At 30.1% G+C, this 19,102-nt stretch overlaps 1 protein-coding gene across 1 annotated transcript in view; it reads right to left on the bottom strand.

Annotated features, from left to right (window-relative positions):
- The window catches only part of LOC113389507 (amyloid protein-binding protein 2-like), a 7,993-nt gene extending 6,027 nt beyond the window's left edge, over positions 1-1,966 (bottom strand). The window contains exon 1 of the mRNA XM_026626535.1: positions 1,198-1,966. Coding sequence (XP_026482320.1) covers positions 1,198-1,966 — 769 coding nt within the window. The remainder of the gene's footprint in view (positions 1-1,197) is intronic.
- Between the last annotated feature and the right edge of the window lie 17,136 nt (positions 1,967-19,102).

The following is a 19,102-nucleotide window of genomic DNA, read 5'->3' as shown; positions in this document are numbered from 1 at the left end:
TTAAGAGCCCATAACTTCTGGACCCGCTTTCCAAACAATTAATCAGTTCTTCATATTGTCAATACAAATAAAATGTTTTTTGTATTATTAAAATCGGACGCTCCGTTTTCTTAAAAACTGAGTTACCCTTTTTGGCACTTTTTGCTCCGTATCTTCGGCATGGCTAGACTGCCTTCGCCAAAAACTAATCAACACGTCTCCTTATCAATACAAATCGAATGTTTTTTGAATTATTCAAATCGGTTGATCGGTGTTCCCGAAATCGTCGACAAAAATTTGTATCCGCACACACACACACTTTTTTTTAAAGGTATGCCAAAAGGTTCAAAAACCTTTGAAACGTAAAGATTTTCGGCCTTTCAGAATTCATTTCAGAGGCATCGTTTCTTGGTAAAGTAGCTTATTTTGATCACTAATAGAATCCGAAAATTATATGTGCATAAGTGACTTTAAATCGACGCCGCCTTAATATACACTAAATACTTTTTGAACATATTCATTTGGATAACAAAAATAGAAAGAACACTATTTAGGTTTCTAAAAATATTGTAATTGATTTCTATACGTTTCGAGACCCAATTTGACTTTCATTCAGTGGATAAAACTATAATAAATAATATATTGTATATTAAATTTATCATAAAATAATCAACAAAAATATTATAAGTACGGTATTATAAGTGATAGTGATAATTATATTTGTACTAATTAAATTTACATATGAAATAATTTGTTTTGAAGTTGATTTTTTTATAAATAAATTTCATTTCATTTATAACTCTGTATAAATTGTGATAAGTTTGCGTATAGAAAAGGCTTTGTTTTACAATGTTTTAAAAAACATGGCTCCTAATGTAGGCCAAAACTGATTTGTATTGCTTTTATGTAATGGAAGACAACCAATATTTATTAAATCAATTTATTATTTATAAAATTTTTATTACATTTGCATCGTTTCAAGAATATTATTACTATAATAATATTTTTCATAATGCTAGAATGCACATGAGTCGCTGTGCTTATATACTATATGTATAATTCAAATATGGTCTGTCATTTTCAAAATGACTTCAGCTGATGGCAATTTATTCCACCCATATTTTCTCAATATTGGTAATAAAGTATGTAATTGATCATGATTCACTTCAAAATCGTTTGCCCATGACCGAATATCCTCAGTAATTTCTTTACTATTACTGCTTCCAGAAATTGCTTTCTTGCTGATTTTAGCACTTTTCAGTAAATTCATTCCTAAATCTGCTTTTTTAGCAAGTGTTTTGATGTTGGATACACGAGAAAGAGGCTCATCACTTGAATCTTCACTGCTTTCATCACTTGAATCTTCGCTGCTTTCATTAATTGCTTTCTTGCTGATTGTGGCACTTTTCAGTGAATTCTTTTCTAAATCTGCTTTCTTAGAAAGTGTTTTGATGTTGGATACACGAGAAAGAGGCTCATCACTTGAATCTTCACTGCTTTCATCACTTGCATCTTCGCTGCTTTCATCAATTACTTTCTTGCTGATTGTGGCACTTTTCAGTAAAATCTTTTCTAAACTTGGTTTCTTAGCAATTATTTTGATATTGGATACACGAGAAAGAGGCTCACCACTTGAATCATCACTGCTTTCAAAAGTTGCTTTCCTTATGATTCCAGGCCTTTTCAGTGAACTTTTTCCTAAACCTACCTTTTTAGGAAGTGTTATGATGTTGAATACACGAGAAAGAGGCTCATCACTTGAATCTTTGCTGCTTTCATTAATTACTTTCTTGCTGATAGTGGCACTTTTCTGTAAATTCTTTTCTAAATCTGCCTTTTTAGAAAGTGTTTTGATGATAAATACACGAGAAAGAGGCTCATCACTTGAATCATCACTTGAATCCTCACTTGAATCATCGCTGCTTTCAAAAATTGCTTTCCTTTTGATTCTGGGCCTTTTCAGTGAACTCTTTCCTAAATCTGCCATTTTAGGTTTGATGTTGATTACACGAAAAGAGGCTCATCACTTGAATCTTCACTGCTTTCAATCACTACTTTCTTTTTGATTGTAGCACTTTTCGGTAAATTCTTCTCTAAATCCGCTTTTTTATGAAGTGTTTTTGATGTTACATACACGAGAAAGAGGCTCATCACTTGAATCTTCGCTGCTTTCATCACTTGAATCTTCACTGCTTTCAATCACACTTTTCTTTTGGATTGTAGCACTTTTCGGTAAATTCTTCTCTAAATCCGCTTTTTTAGGAAGTGTTTTGATGTTGCATACACGAGAAAGAGGCTCATCACTTGAATCTTCGCTGCTTTCATTAATTATTTTCTTGTTAATTGCAGCACTTTTCGGCAAATTTTCTCTAAATCTGCTTTTTTAGGAAGTGTTTTGATGTTGCATAGACGAGAAAGAGGCTCATCACTTGAATCTTCACTGCTTTCATCACTTGAATCTTCACTGCTTTCATTAATTGCTTTCTTGTTAATTGTAGCACTTTTCGGTAAATTCTTCTCTAAATCTGCTTCTTTTCAAGGGCTATTTTGATTACCGTTACACGAGGAACAAGATCATTCATTGAAATTATTGCTTTCATTATTTACTTTCTTGCTAATTGTACTTTTCGGTAAATTCTTCTCTAAATCCGCTTTTTTAGGAAGTGTTTTGATGTTGCATAGACGAGAAAGAGGCTCATCACTTGAATCTTCACTGCTTTCATTAATTACTTTCTTGTTAATTGTAGCACTTTTCGGTAAATTCTTCTCTAAATCTGCTTTTTTGGGAAGTGTTTTGATGTTGCATACACGAGAAAGAGGCTCATCACTTGAATTTTTGCTGCTTTCATCACTTGAATCATCACTGCTTTCAGAAATTGCTTTCGTGTTGATTGTAGCACTATTCTGTGAATTCTTTTCTAAATTTGCTTTATTAAAAACTGTTTTATTGTTGGATGCACAAGAAAGAGGCTCATCACTTGAATCTTCGCTGCTTTCAATAACTACTTTCTTGTTAATTGTAGCACTTTTCGGTAAATTCTTCTCTAAATCCGCTTTTTTAGGAAGTGTTTTGATGTTGCATAGACAAGAAAGAGGCTTATCACATGAATCTTCGCTGCTTTCATCACTTGTATCTTCACTGCTTTCAATAATTACTTTCTTGTTAATTGTAGCCCTTTTCGGTAAATTCTTCTCTAAATCTGCTTTTTTAGGAAGTGTTTTGATGTTGCATAGACGAGAAAGAGGCTCATCACTTGAATCTTCACTGCTTTCATTAATTACTTTCTTGTTAATTGTAGCACTCTTCGGTAAATTCTTCTCTAAATCTGCTTTTTTAGGAAGTGTTTTGATGTTGCATAGACGAGAAAGAGGCGTATCACATGAATCTTCGCTGCTTTCATCACTTGTATCTTCACTGCTTTTAATAATTACTTTCTTGTTAATTGTAGCCCTTTTCGGTAAATTCTTCTCTAAATCTGCTTTTTTAGGAAGTGTTTTGATGTTGCATAGACGAGAAAGAGGCTCATCACTTGAATCTTCACTGCTTTCATTAATTACTTTCTTGTTAATTGTAGCACTCTTCGGTAAATTCTTCTCTAAATCTGCTTTTTTAGGAAGTGTTTTGATGTTAGATACACGAGAAAGAGGCTCATCACTTGAATCTTCGCTGCTTTCATCACTTGTATCTTCACTGCTTTCAATAATTACTTTCTTGTTAATTGTAGCACTTTTCGGTAAATTCTCTAAATCCGCTTTTTTAGGAAGTGTTTTGATGTTGCTTACACGAGAAAGAGGCTCATCACTTGTATCTTCACTGCTTTCATTAATTACTTTCTTGCTGATGATAGCAGTTTTCTGTATACTGTTTTCTAAATTTGCTTTATTAACTGTTTTATTGTTTGATATACAAGAAAGAAGCTCATCACTCGAATCTTCACTGCTTTCAATCATTACTTTCTTGTTTACTGTAGTACTTTTCGGTAAATTCTTTTCTAAATCTGCTTCTTTTTCAAGGTCTGTTGTGATTGCATTTACACGGGAAACAAAGTTATCCATTAGAACACAGCAGCTTTCATTAATTACTTTCTTGATGATTGCAGCACTTTTCAGTAAATTCTTTTCTAGATCTGCTTTTTTAGAAAGTTTAATATTGGATACGTGGACAACAGACTCATCACTTGAATCTTCACTGCTTTCAATTATTACTTTCTTGTCTATTGTAGCACTCTTTGGTAAATTCTTTTCTAATTCTGCTTTTTTAGAAAGTGTTTTGGTGTTGGATACACGGGAAACAGACTCATCACTTGAATCTTCACTGCTTTCAATAACTTTCTTGTTGGTTTTAGTACTTTTGAGTGAATTCTTACCTAAATCTGCTTTTTTAGAAAGTGTTTTGGTGTTGGATACATGAGAAACAGACTCATTACTTGAATTTTCACTGCTTTCATTAACTACGTTATCAATTGTACCACTTTTCAATGAATTAATTTCCAAAACTGCTTTATTACAAACTGATTTGGATAGGTCGGATACACAAGAAGCAAGCTGATCACTTGAAGCTTCGAGTTTAGGAACTTTAGATTTCTTTGATGATAATATAGAGTCTGCAAGTCGCTTGATAGCCATTGACTTAGCAGCCCTCGATTTATATTTCATTTTAAATAAATATAACCTCAGAATATTAAGAAGAAATCTAATGTGATATTTGCCTAATGCAAGTTTACAAAATCATATACAATAAATGAATATGTAAATAAATATATATGTATATCAATCAATATATATTATTGGAATAATTTCCAGTTTCAAATCTAAGGGCAAAGTCACAAATCTTTGAAATAAAAAAAGCGTTGCACATTATGAACCAATATTAGAGATGTATTCATATATAATGTATTTAGGATATATATGATTGCTTATAAATAACACATGCCATAAGCCAAACAAATGTTGTTCTGACATTTGTGTTATTTGGAGGTTATGTTTTAGCAGTTTAGCGCTCAAATGAACGCCATAAACGTTGCTTTTTCGTTGCAATTTCGTGACTACCAACTCATATCAAGAGAACTAAAAATATACATACATTATACTTGTATCTATGCATAACATAATATCGGGCTAGTTGTAAGTGGCATTTTGCCTTAAGCCAAGTTGCATTAACTTCCCAAGGCGTATGCATAATCAACTTAATCAAAAATAATTGAAAATCAGTTAATTAAATAACATGTTCAACATTTATTTCAAAAATAAAATTTCCTCTTTCACTAAAAAATAATTAATACGATTTCCGAATGATGTCTTTCAAACATACTTATAATATCTGTACTAGTATAAATTAAATTAAGTTGTTTAACACATTTTTTTTCATCTATTTTGGGTTCAAACAATGTATTTTATTAATTGTAGATGTCAACTGCAATCAGCAGCTGCATACAAAAAACCAAAGAACGTACATGTTTCATAAAAATCTCCAAAAAATATTCTAACAGTTAATTAGCTTGCCTGACCTAGCCTTTATTTACCAAAAATTAATCAGCACAATTTTCCACTTATACCTTTGCAATAGTTTACGAATTTCCGAAATCGGTTTGGAATATATTATGCAAACGTGGACAAAAAATGTTGCACTTTTTGCAAATTATAAAGATTTCTTATCAAGTTTTATCAAATGGCTTTTACATTTTTGAAATAGGTCCGTCCAGCCGTTTTTGAGAAATCGTCGACAAAAGATCGAAAATCGGCTCAAACTTTTTCCCATTTTGGTCCCATTCGATTCAGAATGACGTGAAACTTCCAGAAAACACAAAGTTAGCAAAACGGACTTCTGGCAATTTTCTCTATTTGGGAAGTTACCAAGTCATTTATATATTTTAGTCCAGTCATTTAAGCTTAAATTAGGTAAGAATCTCGGAATTCAAGATACCCAGCTGTAAGTTTGTAAATACTTGTATTTTGCACTCTAAAAGTTGTCTCAAAACCTACATATGTTGCGTACACCCTACCATATGTAGGTTTTGAGACAACATATAGGGTGTCAATATACAAGTATTTACAGACTTACAGCTGGGTATCTCGAATTCCGAAGTAAACTTACTATAATGACTGAACTATTTGTTTTAAATTTGTTTTCTATATTCTATAAATCCAAATTATTCTACTTACTTTTCATTATTGTATGCTTATTCGGCTGTGTAACAGACCAGATAATAATAGTTGTGTCCAAACTGCCACTGGCAACCATCAGAGAATTTGGAGACCATGCTACACAGTTAACACGAGCATTGTGGAAGCCCCATTCTTTGTTGTGAGCAAGCTGGAAATTATAAATTATAGTTAGACAAAACAGTAATTGTTACTAGCTTACATTAGATCTTAGGTTTCATATGAAATGTTCAAATTAAAAAAATTACAGAAAATGCATTGCTCTTTTCTTATTATTAGTTATAAATATTTTTGATGTTGAACTTCTAATGTGAAACAAATTAAATTAATTAAATAGTCCCTGAAAATATGGTTTATAATCAAAGAATGCTGTATTTTACTTTAAAATATTCGAATATTGTTTCAAAATGTTGAAAATTATTTCAGTTTTCTAATTTGCCTGATTTTTTTTTTAAATTTGTCTTGAATTGTTTTAAATTTGTCTGAAAATTGTTTTAAATTTGTCTTGAATTGTTTTAAATTTGTCTGAAAATTTTAAAATTTGTCTAAAAATGCTTTAAATTTGTTTAAAAGTGTTTTAAAATTTGTCTAAAAGTGTTTTAAATTTCGTTTAAAAATGTTTTAAATTTGTCTGAAAATGTTTTAAATTTATCTAAGATTGATTTAATTTATCAAAAAGTGTTTTAATCTGTCTGAACATTTTAAAATTTGTCTGAAAATGTTTTAAATTTGTCTAAAAATATTTAAATTTGTCTTAAAATGTTTTAAATTTGTCTGAAAATGCTTTAAATTTGTCAGAAAATTTTAAAATTTGTTTAAAAATGAATCAAGTTTGTCTTAAAATGTTTTAAATTTGTCTTAAAATGTTTTGAATTTGTCTAAAAATGTATCAAGTTTGTCAATGTTTTCAAATTCTCCAAAAAGTGTTTCAATTTGTAAAAAAATGTGTAATTTATCTGAAATTCTAAAATTTGGCTAAATGATCTAATTTGTATAAAAATCTTGTAACTGTTCAAAAAATGTTTTAATTCACCTGATAATGTTAAAATTCGTCTAAGAATGATTTGATTTGTCTAAAATTTTTTTAACTTATCAAAAAATGCTTTAATAGGTCAAAGAATGTTTTAATTAATGTTAAATAATGTTAAAATTGGTCTAAAGTTGTTGTAAATTATCTGAAAATGCTGAAATTAGTCTAAAATTGTTGTAAATTGTCCAAAAATGCCGTAATTTGCCTAAAAATGTTTAGATTCGTCTGAAAATGTTGTAAATGATCTGAAAATGTAGTTTGTCTCTAAAAATGTTGTATACTGTTTTAAAATAATGTATTTTATTTTAAAATGTTTCGAAATGATGCACTTTTTGCAAGAAATTTTGAAATTCTAAACTCAAATAATTTTAGTTATAATAATCTTATAGATTTGGATTTCTCCACTCAAAAAATCATAATTATAACAAATGTAAAGTTTATCTTGAAGAAACCAGATAAATTTCTACAACTTCCTACTTTCAATATTTTTTTATACTTACTGACTGTATATTCCAAAATGCAAGCAAAAAATATCAATATTATATTAATAAACTATAAAATTTAATATTAAATATGACAGATAATTTTATTACCTTATATTCTGGAAGACTGTATAAAATAACTTTTCTGTTAGCGTCGCTAGCCACCAGATACTTCAAATCAGGAGAATAAGCCACATCAGTCACAGCCCCTAAATGATCCAATTCAACTTTCGGTGTCAAACTCTTTCCTGCCATAGAATAGATATGTACTTTGAAATCAGAACTTCCACCCACGGCAACTTCTTTTGTTTCTTTATTTGCCGCAATGCAAGTGGGTTCAAAATTAACATCCAAACTGTAAACAACAGAGTTGTTTTGGACGATTGTAATGTCTTTTACACTTGCTGCGATAATGGAGTCTTCTAACTGGGCAATGCCTCTGGGTTGGGATTTCAATTTAACATTAATATTTGTATAGGAATTGGATTCTTTGTTGATGATTTTTAAAGTGTCATCAATACCACAGGTGTATAAGTGGTCACCAGAAGCAATCATGCCGTTTACTTGGTTACCATGACCAACACCTTCAACTCTATCATTTTCACCGCTACCAGCTTGCCAGTTTGTGATGAAACCATCATGACTGCCTGTGTAGATGAAACTTCTATCTTCACTCAAAGCCAGGACGGTTATAGGTTTATTATGTCCTTTAACAATTCTCAAAGGCTTAGTTGGATCATTAACATTGAGATAATTAATAAAACCACTCAAGGAAACTGATAGCAAATAATCTCCTTGCCATAAGCAAGAAACTTGCTGATCATCAACTGTGTTTCCCATAACAAACTCGCTTATCATAGTTTTTGTTTCAACATCCCAGAGTTTGCAAGTTTTATCTCCTGAACAAGTCAACAGTTGTTTTCCATCAGGTTTCCAAGCAACCCCATAAACACCGCCTTTGTGTGCAGGGCTTCCTATTTCAGAAATGAGATCAGCAGTAGCCCCATCGTAAAGAAAGACTTTACCATCAAAACCAGCTGATGCAAAGTGACTTCCATTGGGGGAATATTTCACAGCCTGGACGAATCTGCCATGCTCCTAAAAGATAAAGGACTCTTATTAGAAAACTTATCAAATCAGAATCTTATAATGTTCTCATAATAATCCGTCTGTTGTTCATTAATACCTGTTTTGTTTTCTTGAACTTAAATGGTGGTCCCTCGAATACAGCAATGGTATTATCTTCACTGCCGGTGATAATTCTAAAAGGTCTAGCTGGACGGAAATCACATGAATTGATTGGTTTGGACTGACCACTAATTTCTCCCACAGATGTACCGGTTTCAGCCATGAAAACATGACCAAATCTTTCACGACCTGATAAAATAAAGTATGAAGTAAATATAATACAAAATAAATATTTAAAGTTTCAATTTATTACCTTCTCCTACGACAACCATCCTTTGGCTATCCGGTGACCAAGCAATGTCTTTAATAGGGCCACCAATGGGGTGGAATTCATTTTTCAAAATATGTTCCTTGTTAACAGTATCCCAAATACGTACTTTGCCTGATATATCTGAAATGATAAATAAATTGAAGGGAAACTTCTAGTGTGAAATAGAAAAAAATAAAGTAGGACAGTTTACAGACTGAGTAGATTGTTTGAAAATATTGTAAATTGTCTGAAAATGTTATAAATTGGTTGATAATGTTATAAATTAGTAGAGAATATTATAAATTGTTTGAGAAAATATGGATAGTCTGAAAATGTTATAATTTTCCTGAAAAATTTATAATTTTCCTGAAAATGTTTGTCAATGACTGTATAAGAATATTATAGATTGTATAAAAATGTTATACATTGTCTGAGAATGTCCTAAAATATCTGAAAATGTTACAAAACTATTTGAAAATGTTACAAATTTTTGAAAATTTTATATATAAATTGAGTGAAAATATTACAATTAGCCTGAAAATTTTATATGTTGTCCGAAAATCTAATAAATTATCTAAAAATGTAATAAATTGTTTCATAATGTTATAAATTGATTTATGATAGTATGAATTATTCAAAAATATTATAAATTATTTGAGAAAAATGTGGATAGTCTAAAAATATTATAAATGTGATAAATCGTCTAAAAATGTTATACATTGTCTAAAAATGCTATAAATTTTCTGAAAATGTTATACATTGTCCAAGAATATTATGGATTGTTTTAAAATGTAATAAATTGTCTGAAAATGTTTCAAAACTAGCTGAAAATATAGAATTTTTTGAAAATTTTATAAATTGTCTGAAATTGTAATAGATTGTCTAATAATATTATGGATTATCTAAAAATGTTATAAATTGATTGAAAATATTACAAATTGTTTGAAAATGTTACAAATCGTCTTAAAATGTTATATATTTTTTGAAAATTTTATAGATTGATTAAAAACTTTATAAATTATCTGAAAAAGTCAAGAATTGATTGTGAATGTTATAAATTGATTGAAAATGTTCTGAATTGATTAAAAATGCTTTTAACCGTCTGAATATATTTTAAGCTGTTTGAAAATGTTTCAAACTAAATTGATAGAAAATGTTATAAAATGATTGAAAATGTTGTAAATTGCCTGAAAATGTTTCAAAGCTGTTCTAAACATTTCAAAAATGTGTTAAATTCTCTGAAAATGTTGCAAACTCTCTGGAAAATTTTAAAATGTTTCAATACATTCGAAACATTCCGAAAATGTTGTAAATTGTCTGAAAATGTTGCAAACTGTCTGGAAAATTTTAAAATTAACCTAAACTACCATAAATATTTTTGCAGAACATAAAACTAGAACACAAAAATTTCATATGTTACTTTAGTAATTATACTCTTTTCCATTATAAATGCAGATTTGATTACAGATATTTTTTCACTCAATAATGGTAAAATTTTGAAATAATAAATTGTAATAAAAGTAATAAAAGTTTATTTTAAAGACACAGCATGAGATTCTAAAAATCAATTTCTACCCTTCCCTGTTTTCACTTTTACTTTACGAATAAAACTGAGGACTCTGCTTATGTATTAGAAAAATATTATAAATTACTTCTGTTTTTTAAGTAATTATCTATAAATTACCTCCTGAAGCAATGTAGAATCCACTTGGTGAATATTTAGCAACATTGACAGCACATGAATGTTCTGTGTAGACATCGGCAATAGCTGGATTCTGATATGAAGAAAAATAATCTTGTTATTTTCATTACTTAAATAAATAAATAAATAAATATATACATATATATATATACATATATATATATATATATATATATATATATAAAGTTATAATTCAAAATAAATTGTGCAAATAAAGAAAATTATATACTTGATATAATTATAGATAATTATAAACCTGTCAATAAATTGTGATGTACCCTAATTAAAAAAAATTTTGTTTCCATCACATCCAACTTTCTTATATTTTGTTTGAATAGCAACATTTTGTCGACAATGTAACCAATGGGTTTGCTAAATAATATTTTACTTATATAGATAGATAAAAAAATATGCCATGAAGTTATTTGAATTACTTGGAATTTCAACATCACAGTGTTGAATTTTACAACACTAATTGAATAGTGCTATTCGGATATTTTGGAAATCCTATAAGAAATGAAGTCAAACTCCATGTTTGAGTCTCTTATACAGTTGGGGGATGAAAGAACCTTTGCTATGGTATTTTTTATATAATAATGATATAGATGGAACAAAAACATCATCTGAGTGGTTTTTATTTTTGCTTGATTCGAAGAAAAGACATTACTGTCAAATTCAAACATCCTTTACAGTATTCCAATTGGATTTTGACCAAGAAATACATCCTATATAATAATACTTGTGCCGTTGCCTTGAAATTAAATAAAAAGTAAGAACTGTAGTACAGAATTTATCTACCTATGTATCTCAAAATAGTGACTGCAAGTTTTAGACTTTCATCTGAATTCCTATTGAAAAAATTTGGGGGCTATAAAATGGACCTACTAAAATTTTAAATTTTAAAGAATAACTCCGTAAGTGTGGTTGCTTTTTTTTATCCAAAACATATGTTCTGATGTTACAAAAAAGCCTGTTGTAAACTTATTTTTCATAAATACATTATTGTTTTGTGACATTGTATATATAAAATATTATAAATTGTACGTGTTTATCATATTTTAGAGAAAAACTCTGTAAGTGTGCCTTGATTTTTGTACTTTTATTCAAAACATTTGTTTGGATGTCACAAGATATGTGTCCATTTTTTTTCCACAAATACATTATTGTTTTGTAATTCTTGTATATTCAAAATTTGATAGAAGTGTGTGTAACACAAAAGTAGCAATTGTGTTGCCCAGTATGTAATTAAATCTACATAATATTATATAAATAAAATAAAAACAACATACCTCGATATTTCTAATAATTACTGAATTTCCATTAGTGTACAAAAAGTTTTTGCCTTTCGGGTCTCCACCCAAAACAAGTGGTTGACCTCTCTGAGTTCTTGGCAGTGTTGCATAAATGTATTCTGCAAAAAATATAAGAAATTTAATACATATAATATTTAATGTTTAAGCTTTGCTATTGCCATAAAATTCATCATTTGCATTGAGTAAAAATTAGGTAAAAAAGATGCATAAGCAAGAGTCATATTTGACACCATATCTTTAATCTAATCTGAACAGTATTAGTCATAACAGAAATATTAAAATAAATGTATGTACAATTGTTTAACTATATGAAGTATATAGTTTATATAGCTTTATTAACATATTCTAATGTACTATTTCCATGTACTTTCATACAAATTTGCAAAAATAACATGCATGACCAACTTACTGTTAGAATAAGACATTGTAATACTATTTAATACTGGGCTTCAAAACCAATCTTCCTAACACATAACTACAAGTATTCACTAATGAAACAAGTTCTAATTAATATTTTTGGCAATGCATATATCTGGATATAATTAAAACTGAATTTGTAATAGAAAATCACTCGACCATTGACAATTTACGGAAACCGACAGATAAGATTTCCTTATTTGGAAATTTGATGACGTCCACCTGATGTAGCTTTGAGAGGGAGTAATGGCGTCTGCTTGTTTGACGTTTCTTGCAACTGACGTTCGTGCAAGGTCACGGCCATAGCGCATAGTATTGTATTACCGAGAGGGTAAAGTAGAGCGCTGTAAAGTTGGTTTCTGGGCTAGAAAGGTGGTTATATTTGGTGCGGGTTTGATTCAAGTTCATGCTAGTCATAAGTTGCCTATCGGCAAGTTGAAGAAGTAAAATAAAATGCTTTTTTTATTTATTTTACTTTATTAACTTCCCGTAGGGTAAGTTATAGTAATCGTCTAAAAATTGACAATAAAAATGTTTGCATATCTTCAGGTTTTGAAGGTTTCTGAACGTTTTGGCCATAAGTTTTGGCATACCTTAGAAAAAATGGATGTATGTGTATATGTGTGTGTGTGCGGATACAAATTTTTGTCCGTGATTTCGGAAACACGGTTCAACCGATTCCAGTTATTTAAAAAACATTCGATTCCTATTAATAAGGACACGTGTTGATTAGTTTTTGGCAAAGGCAGGTCTGGCCGTTTTGAAGATACGGGGCAAAAAGTGCCAAAAACAGCAACTCAGTTTTTAAGAGAACGGAGCGTCCGATTTGAATAATTCAATTAAAATTTTACTTGTATTGACAAGATGAAGAACTGATTAAATTTTTGGGAAGGCAAGTCTAGCGGTTTCGGAGCTCTAGTAGAAAAAGTAAAAAAATGCCATTTGGTGATAAAACATCATATTTAGACATAGGCAGGTCTAGCGGCTTCGGAACTCTAGTAGAAAAAGTAAAAAAAAGCCATTTGGCGGTAAAAAATCATAATTAGACATAGGCACATCGAATTATCAGATATTTTATGGAGATTTTAATAATACGTTTAAATTTTGTTTACATTCATATGGGTTTCGTAACATCGTTTGTCCGTTAGACGACGACGCGGCGCATAAGCGCTTTAATATTTTGTCTCTAAGGAGCTAAAGCTGTTTGCTTTGAAAAAAGTTCCAAATTTGCAAAGTAAAGAAAACATCAACAGGGGCATCAACATGGGCAAAAATGATCTTTATGTTATTTTTTCCAAAAATAACAAATAATGAAAACTAACAACAAACAATACTTTTGTCTAAAAATTGATGAATGGCAGTTTAACACGTAACATCGATGTCACCAGATTTGAGGCTGGTCACACATCTTTTGCCCTCTACTTTAAACTCGCATCGTTGAAAAATTCCTAACTTTGCTTGTTTTAGTAATAATGGTGGTGGACCATTTTACCCTGCTGCTCTATACTTATATTTAAAATTACAATATTTTGTATGGTTTCTCATGATGGCTGCCATCAAAAAAGTATGTATCATAATGAAAAAAAATAATTATTAACTATTTATAATTCAATGTGGTTAATCAGATCCTATAGTAAACATATAAAAAACTTTTTCAATTTTTTGCATTAATTTCAAGAAAGAGTTCCATTTCAAACAAAAAGCACTGAAAGAAAATTTAATATCTTAATAATGTGCGGTGTGCAGAAGTCAGTCGTGCGCTAAACACTTTCAATTCTACTGAATCTGAATGAATCAAGATCAAGATAATGATTTCCTTTCTTTTATTTCTTGGCTTATCTTGGCGATCTTTGATCTTAATTCGGACTATAATAACAACTGCTCCTAATTCTGTCGATTTTGTAGATCACCCACATTGCGATGTGTAATTGTGCTAGGTAATGATCTTTTGGGAAAAGATAAGTAAATAAATGAATGAGATAGGTGTAAGTGGCATTTTGCATTGAGAAAACTTTCGTAAATATAACAACTTTTAAAATTTTGACAAAGTTTGTAAGCTATTTCTAATGCCATTTAAGGACCAGCAAGAAATATTCAGTCAGAGTAGCAAAAATGGTTCGATTTCGCATTAGAACTGCATTAATTTTCGAAATATTTAAATGCTCAAAATTGAATCCAAATTTATGGCTGAAGCTTAGACAAATTTTGTACTAATTGCCGATTGTGGCGTTATAATGTATACGAGTCTTCATCAAGATTCACAAAATGGTTCTTTTTACATGGCTCATAAGTCAAAACTTTGATGAATTTTTGTGACTCAACCACTCTCTATAGTCTAGCCAAACCAAGATGAACATTTTGCAAAGGTCGCAAAAAACATTAAAAAAATACTAGAAGCGCCCAAGTATGTCCCAAATTGGCTGATCCACCAGGACTACAATATATGTTCATGGTAGCAGAAGAAATGAGAAGACATCTAAAGTCAAAACCAAACTAGGTGTAAGTGGAATTCTGTCTTGGGGCAATTATAGCATCGTGCCTTAAGGCAAACTGCTGGAACTTCCCGTACCGTAACAAAATGTTCGAGGAATACTGAATGTTTTCAAATAGATTATTATAAATATTGTAACATTGTCTAATATTTAGGAGAATTATATAAACTGAATTGCAGAGTTGAAATTATTTGTAAAGTATATTAAAACTATAGTCAGAATTAAAAATAAAATCTGAAATATTTTCGATATACTAAAAACTAAAAAAAAAAAAAATAAAAATTGGAACAAATTTTTTTTTTCCAAAATTAATTATTTTGTTAAGACAAGCAGAAAGTTCTTTGAATCATTTAAATCGGACGCTTAGTTCTCTCAAAAACTGCCATTTTTTGTACATTTAGCTCCGTAGTTTCGAAATGGCTGGGCCTGCCTTTGCCAAAAACTAATAAACACTTCTACAAATCATTACTAATTGAATGTTTTTTAGATCATTCAAATCGGATACTCCGTTCTCTCAAAAATTCGATTTCTATTTTCTGCACTCTTTGCTCCGTATCTCCGAAACGGCTGGACCTGCCTTTGCCAAAAACCAATCAGCTCTTTTCCTCATCAATAGGAATCGAATGTTTTTTGAACCATTCAAATCGGTTGATCCGTGCGCCCTAAAACGTGACTGGAAATTTGTATCCATACATACATACACACACACACACACATCCATTTTTTCTGAGGTATGCCAAAACGTTCAGAAACCTTCAAAACGTCGAGAAATGTTAAAATTTTCAATTCCGATTTTCGGCCCATTACAATAACTTACCCTACGGGAAGTTAACTAGAAGATCATCCTAACAAATTTGCCAAAAACTTGCTCTCAACCAATATACCCAGAAGACTTAGAAGAACAAACTCTTTAAACTTAGCAAATAAAACATACATTATTACTGTTCTGCAATTTTATCTCATCCATTTATTACTTCTGGGTAGCATTTTATCCTATATATACACATACGTCACCAAAATTACTGAATGCCTTACCAGATAAATGGTAATTATATAAAAAAAACACTTTTCGTAGACCTATAATATTAATCAATTATTTATAAGTATCTTTGACCAGAAACTCCAAGGTTTCATCAAAGTAGCCAAAATATTGCAACGAAAAAACGGTCCAGTAGATCTTTACCAAATGCTGACCAACACGATTCCTAACTGATATCTTTGGAACAAATTTAGAACTTTCAAAATCGACCAAGAATTTTTCTCCAGAATATTGATTTTCATGAATGATTTGCACTTATCTATTGTCTAAAGATATGGTTCTTTACAAACACCTAGTGCACCAATTCTATAACGATTAATTGCTTTTTAAGCTGTTGAGTACCTGGTCTCGTGTATCTTTTATAAATTTCAAATAAGTTCTATTGAAACCGAAATTTATCCAGCGTAAAATTACTGTCAAATATATCCGATTGTGAATCTAAGACATGTCCATGAAGCCGTGAAATATTTTTGGCTAATTATTATGATTCCAAAGTGTTATGTGGCATTTGGGACAAAAACTGAGACTTACACGACCTGGATGAACTAGATTCGACGATTTACTGTGCTACAGTAAAAGTTATGTGTAATTATTAAGTAGGACATCATAATAAGGCACCTACTAGATTGCAAATTTATAAATACAAAAATAGAAAAGCATTGGAACTATAACCAAACTGTTTCAATTTCAATTTCAATGGTTCCATTTGGCAGTAGAACTACATATTTTTCTAAAGATTTAAATTTTTAGAATCGTTTCGATTTTTTTGCCCGAACTTACAAGAGAACCCTCAAGTTGAATCTTCTACGATTTTGATAAAACTTTGCATGGTGGTAGAGTTGGTAGTAAAACCGAACCCCATAAAATATTATAGGCCTATGAGAAGTGGTTTAAAAAAAATTTCAAAACTACGAAATTATTTGTGATACCATATTTTGCACACCATCTACACAACAAAAGGTTTTTTGAATTAATCTAATCGGATGATCCGTTCTCTCAAAAACTGCATAACCATTTTTACACCCTTTGAGCTCCATACCTCTGGAACGTCAACACGTGCCTTTTGCAAAAACGCCTCGCGATCGAGTACGAACTAAATAAAACATTCGGTTCAATAATACAAATCGGTTGTTCCATTTTGTCGAAAATGTCGAGGACATTTGTTTGAACTATATAACAAAACTTCAAAATTAAAAATCTTGGTACGGAACCCAAAAAAATATACACAGAATGTGTACACAATATTAAAATCTCTATAAAATATCTGATAGTTTGATGTGCATATATCTAATGAACAATTTTGACCGCCAAATGGATTTTTTCTAACGTTTTTTTATTGAGAGTCCCTAACCGCTGAACCTGCCTTTCCAAAAATTTTACCAGTTCATTTCGTCAATATAAATAAAATGTTTTTTTTGAATTATTAGAATCGGACGCTCCGTTCTCTTAAAAACTGAGTTACCGTTCTGGCACTTTTCGCTCCGTATCTTCGAAACGGTTAGACCTGCCTTCAAAAAAAACTAATCAGCATGTCTCCTTATCAATACGAATCAAATGTTTTTTAAATTATTCAAATCGGTTAATCCGTGTTCCCGAAATTGTCAATGAAAATTTGTATCCGTACACTTACATACACGCACACATACATCCATTATTATTTCTAAGGTATGCCAAAATGTTCAGAAGGTTTTAAAACGTAAAGATATACAACAATTTTTAATTTCGATTTTTTTGCGATTACTATAACTTACCACACGGAAAGTTAATGAATTAAAGTTGGCAGAAATGCACAGATTTTGCACTTTTATGCTAATTGCAAAGAAAGGGCTTGCCGATTGTGCCGCAAAACTAATGTATACGAGTTTTCATCAAGTCCCATAAAATGGATAAATTTTTGAGCCAACTGGCTTAAATTACAAATCGCTGGTCATTATTTAAATTCTTATTGAGGTCAATTATTTGCAACTTACCTTTAGGCAAAATTCCACAAACATCTAGTTTCATTTATTTCACCTAAAGTTTTCATTACTATTTTAATTAAAACGCATATACGGGCTATATTTGGATCCAATTCCATCATTTTTATTACTTTTATTAAATTAAAGTCGTCAAATCGTACAAATTGATCAAAACAATTTGTTTTTATGATGATGATAGATTCATATTGGAAGAAAGAAATTGCCTTTCCTGCGTTTACGCGTTTTAATATCCTGGAAAGTGTTTTATTTGTGGGAAAAAAATGGTGGCACGATTTAATTAAAAGAAATTGAAACATGATATAGGAAATATCATTTGCAAATGATTATTGCAGACCAAAAGCGCGTCTTAATAGCAAAACGTATTATGCGGGATATGGATAATATGTTTCAAAGACCAAGGACCAGCGTAAAGCCTTAAATTAAATATTATCGTCTTAACGGGGTTTTATTACTTTTTTTATTTATAAGCAAAGCACGAACAATAAATATAGGTTTGTTACAAAATATATTATCAATTATATATTATACTAGCTGACCTGGCAAACGTTGTTTTACCATATAAGGTACTTGCAAACAATTTCTGGAGAATCCAAAAAATTACTAATGTATTGTAAGTGTATAAAGATGTATTGAATTGTGTGTATTTTATTATTAATTTCCCGTAGAGTAAGTTATGGTAATCGCAAAAAAAATGAAAATAATTTTTTTTATATATCTTTGCGTTTCAACGGTTTCTGAGTATATTGACATACCAACATATAATTATAAATTTAATTTTAAACGAGATTTTCTGAATTCAACAATACCTATTCTCGTTTCGCAAAACAAAAATGATGTTAAACAAATTTTATTGCTGTTTTATTTCCATTAAAAGATGTGAGAATTAGTTAAACAGATTAATCTTCTGTTAAAAATCTCCGGTGAAAACGTGTGAATATTCCAATTACCTGTTGTAAATTTATAATTAGAAACTGTATATTATAGTCTTTTAAAAGAATTTAAAAGGTCAAAAAGATTACTGTGTGAATTACTATATTGTGGAAACCAATAATTATTTATTATATTCATA

This window comes from Ctenocephalides felis, unplaced genomic scaffold (assembly GCF_003426905.1).
Source record: "Ctenocephalides felis isolate EL2017-DRISC unplaced genomic scaffold, ASM342690v1 CF-g0.4_SCAFFOLD_03573, whole genome shotgun sequence".
Taxonomy (NCBI): domain Eukaryota; kingdom Metazoa; phylum Arthropoda; class Insecta; order Siphonaptera; family Pulicidae; genus Ctenocephalides; species Ctenocephalides felis.
The sequence above is the reverse complement of the archived record's forward strand: the minus strand, read 5'-3'. Positions and strand labels throughout refer to the sequence as shown.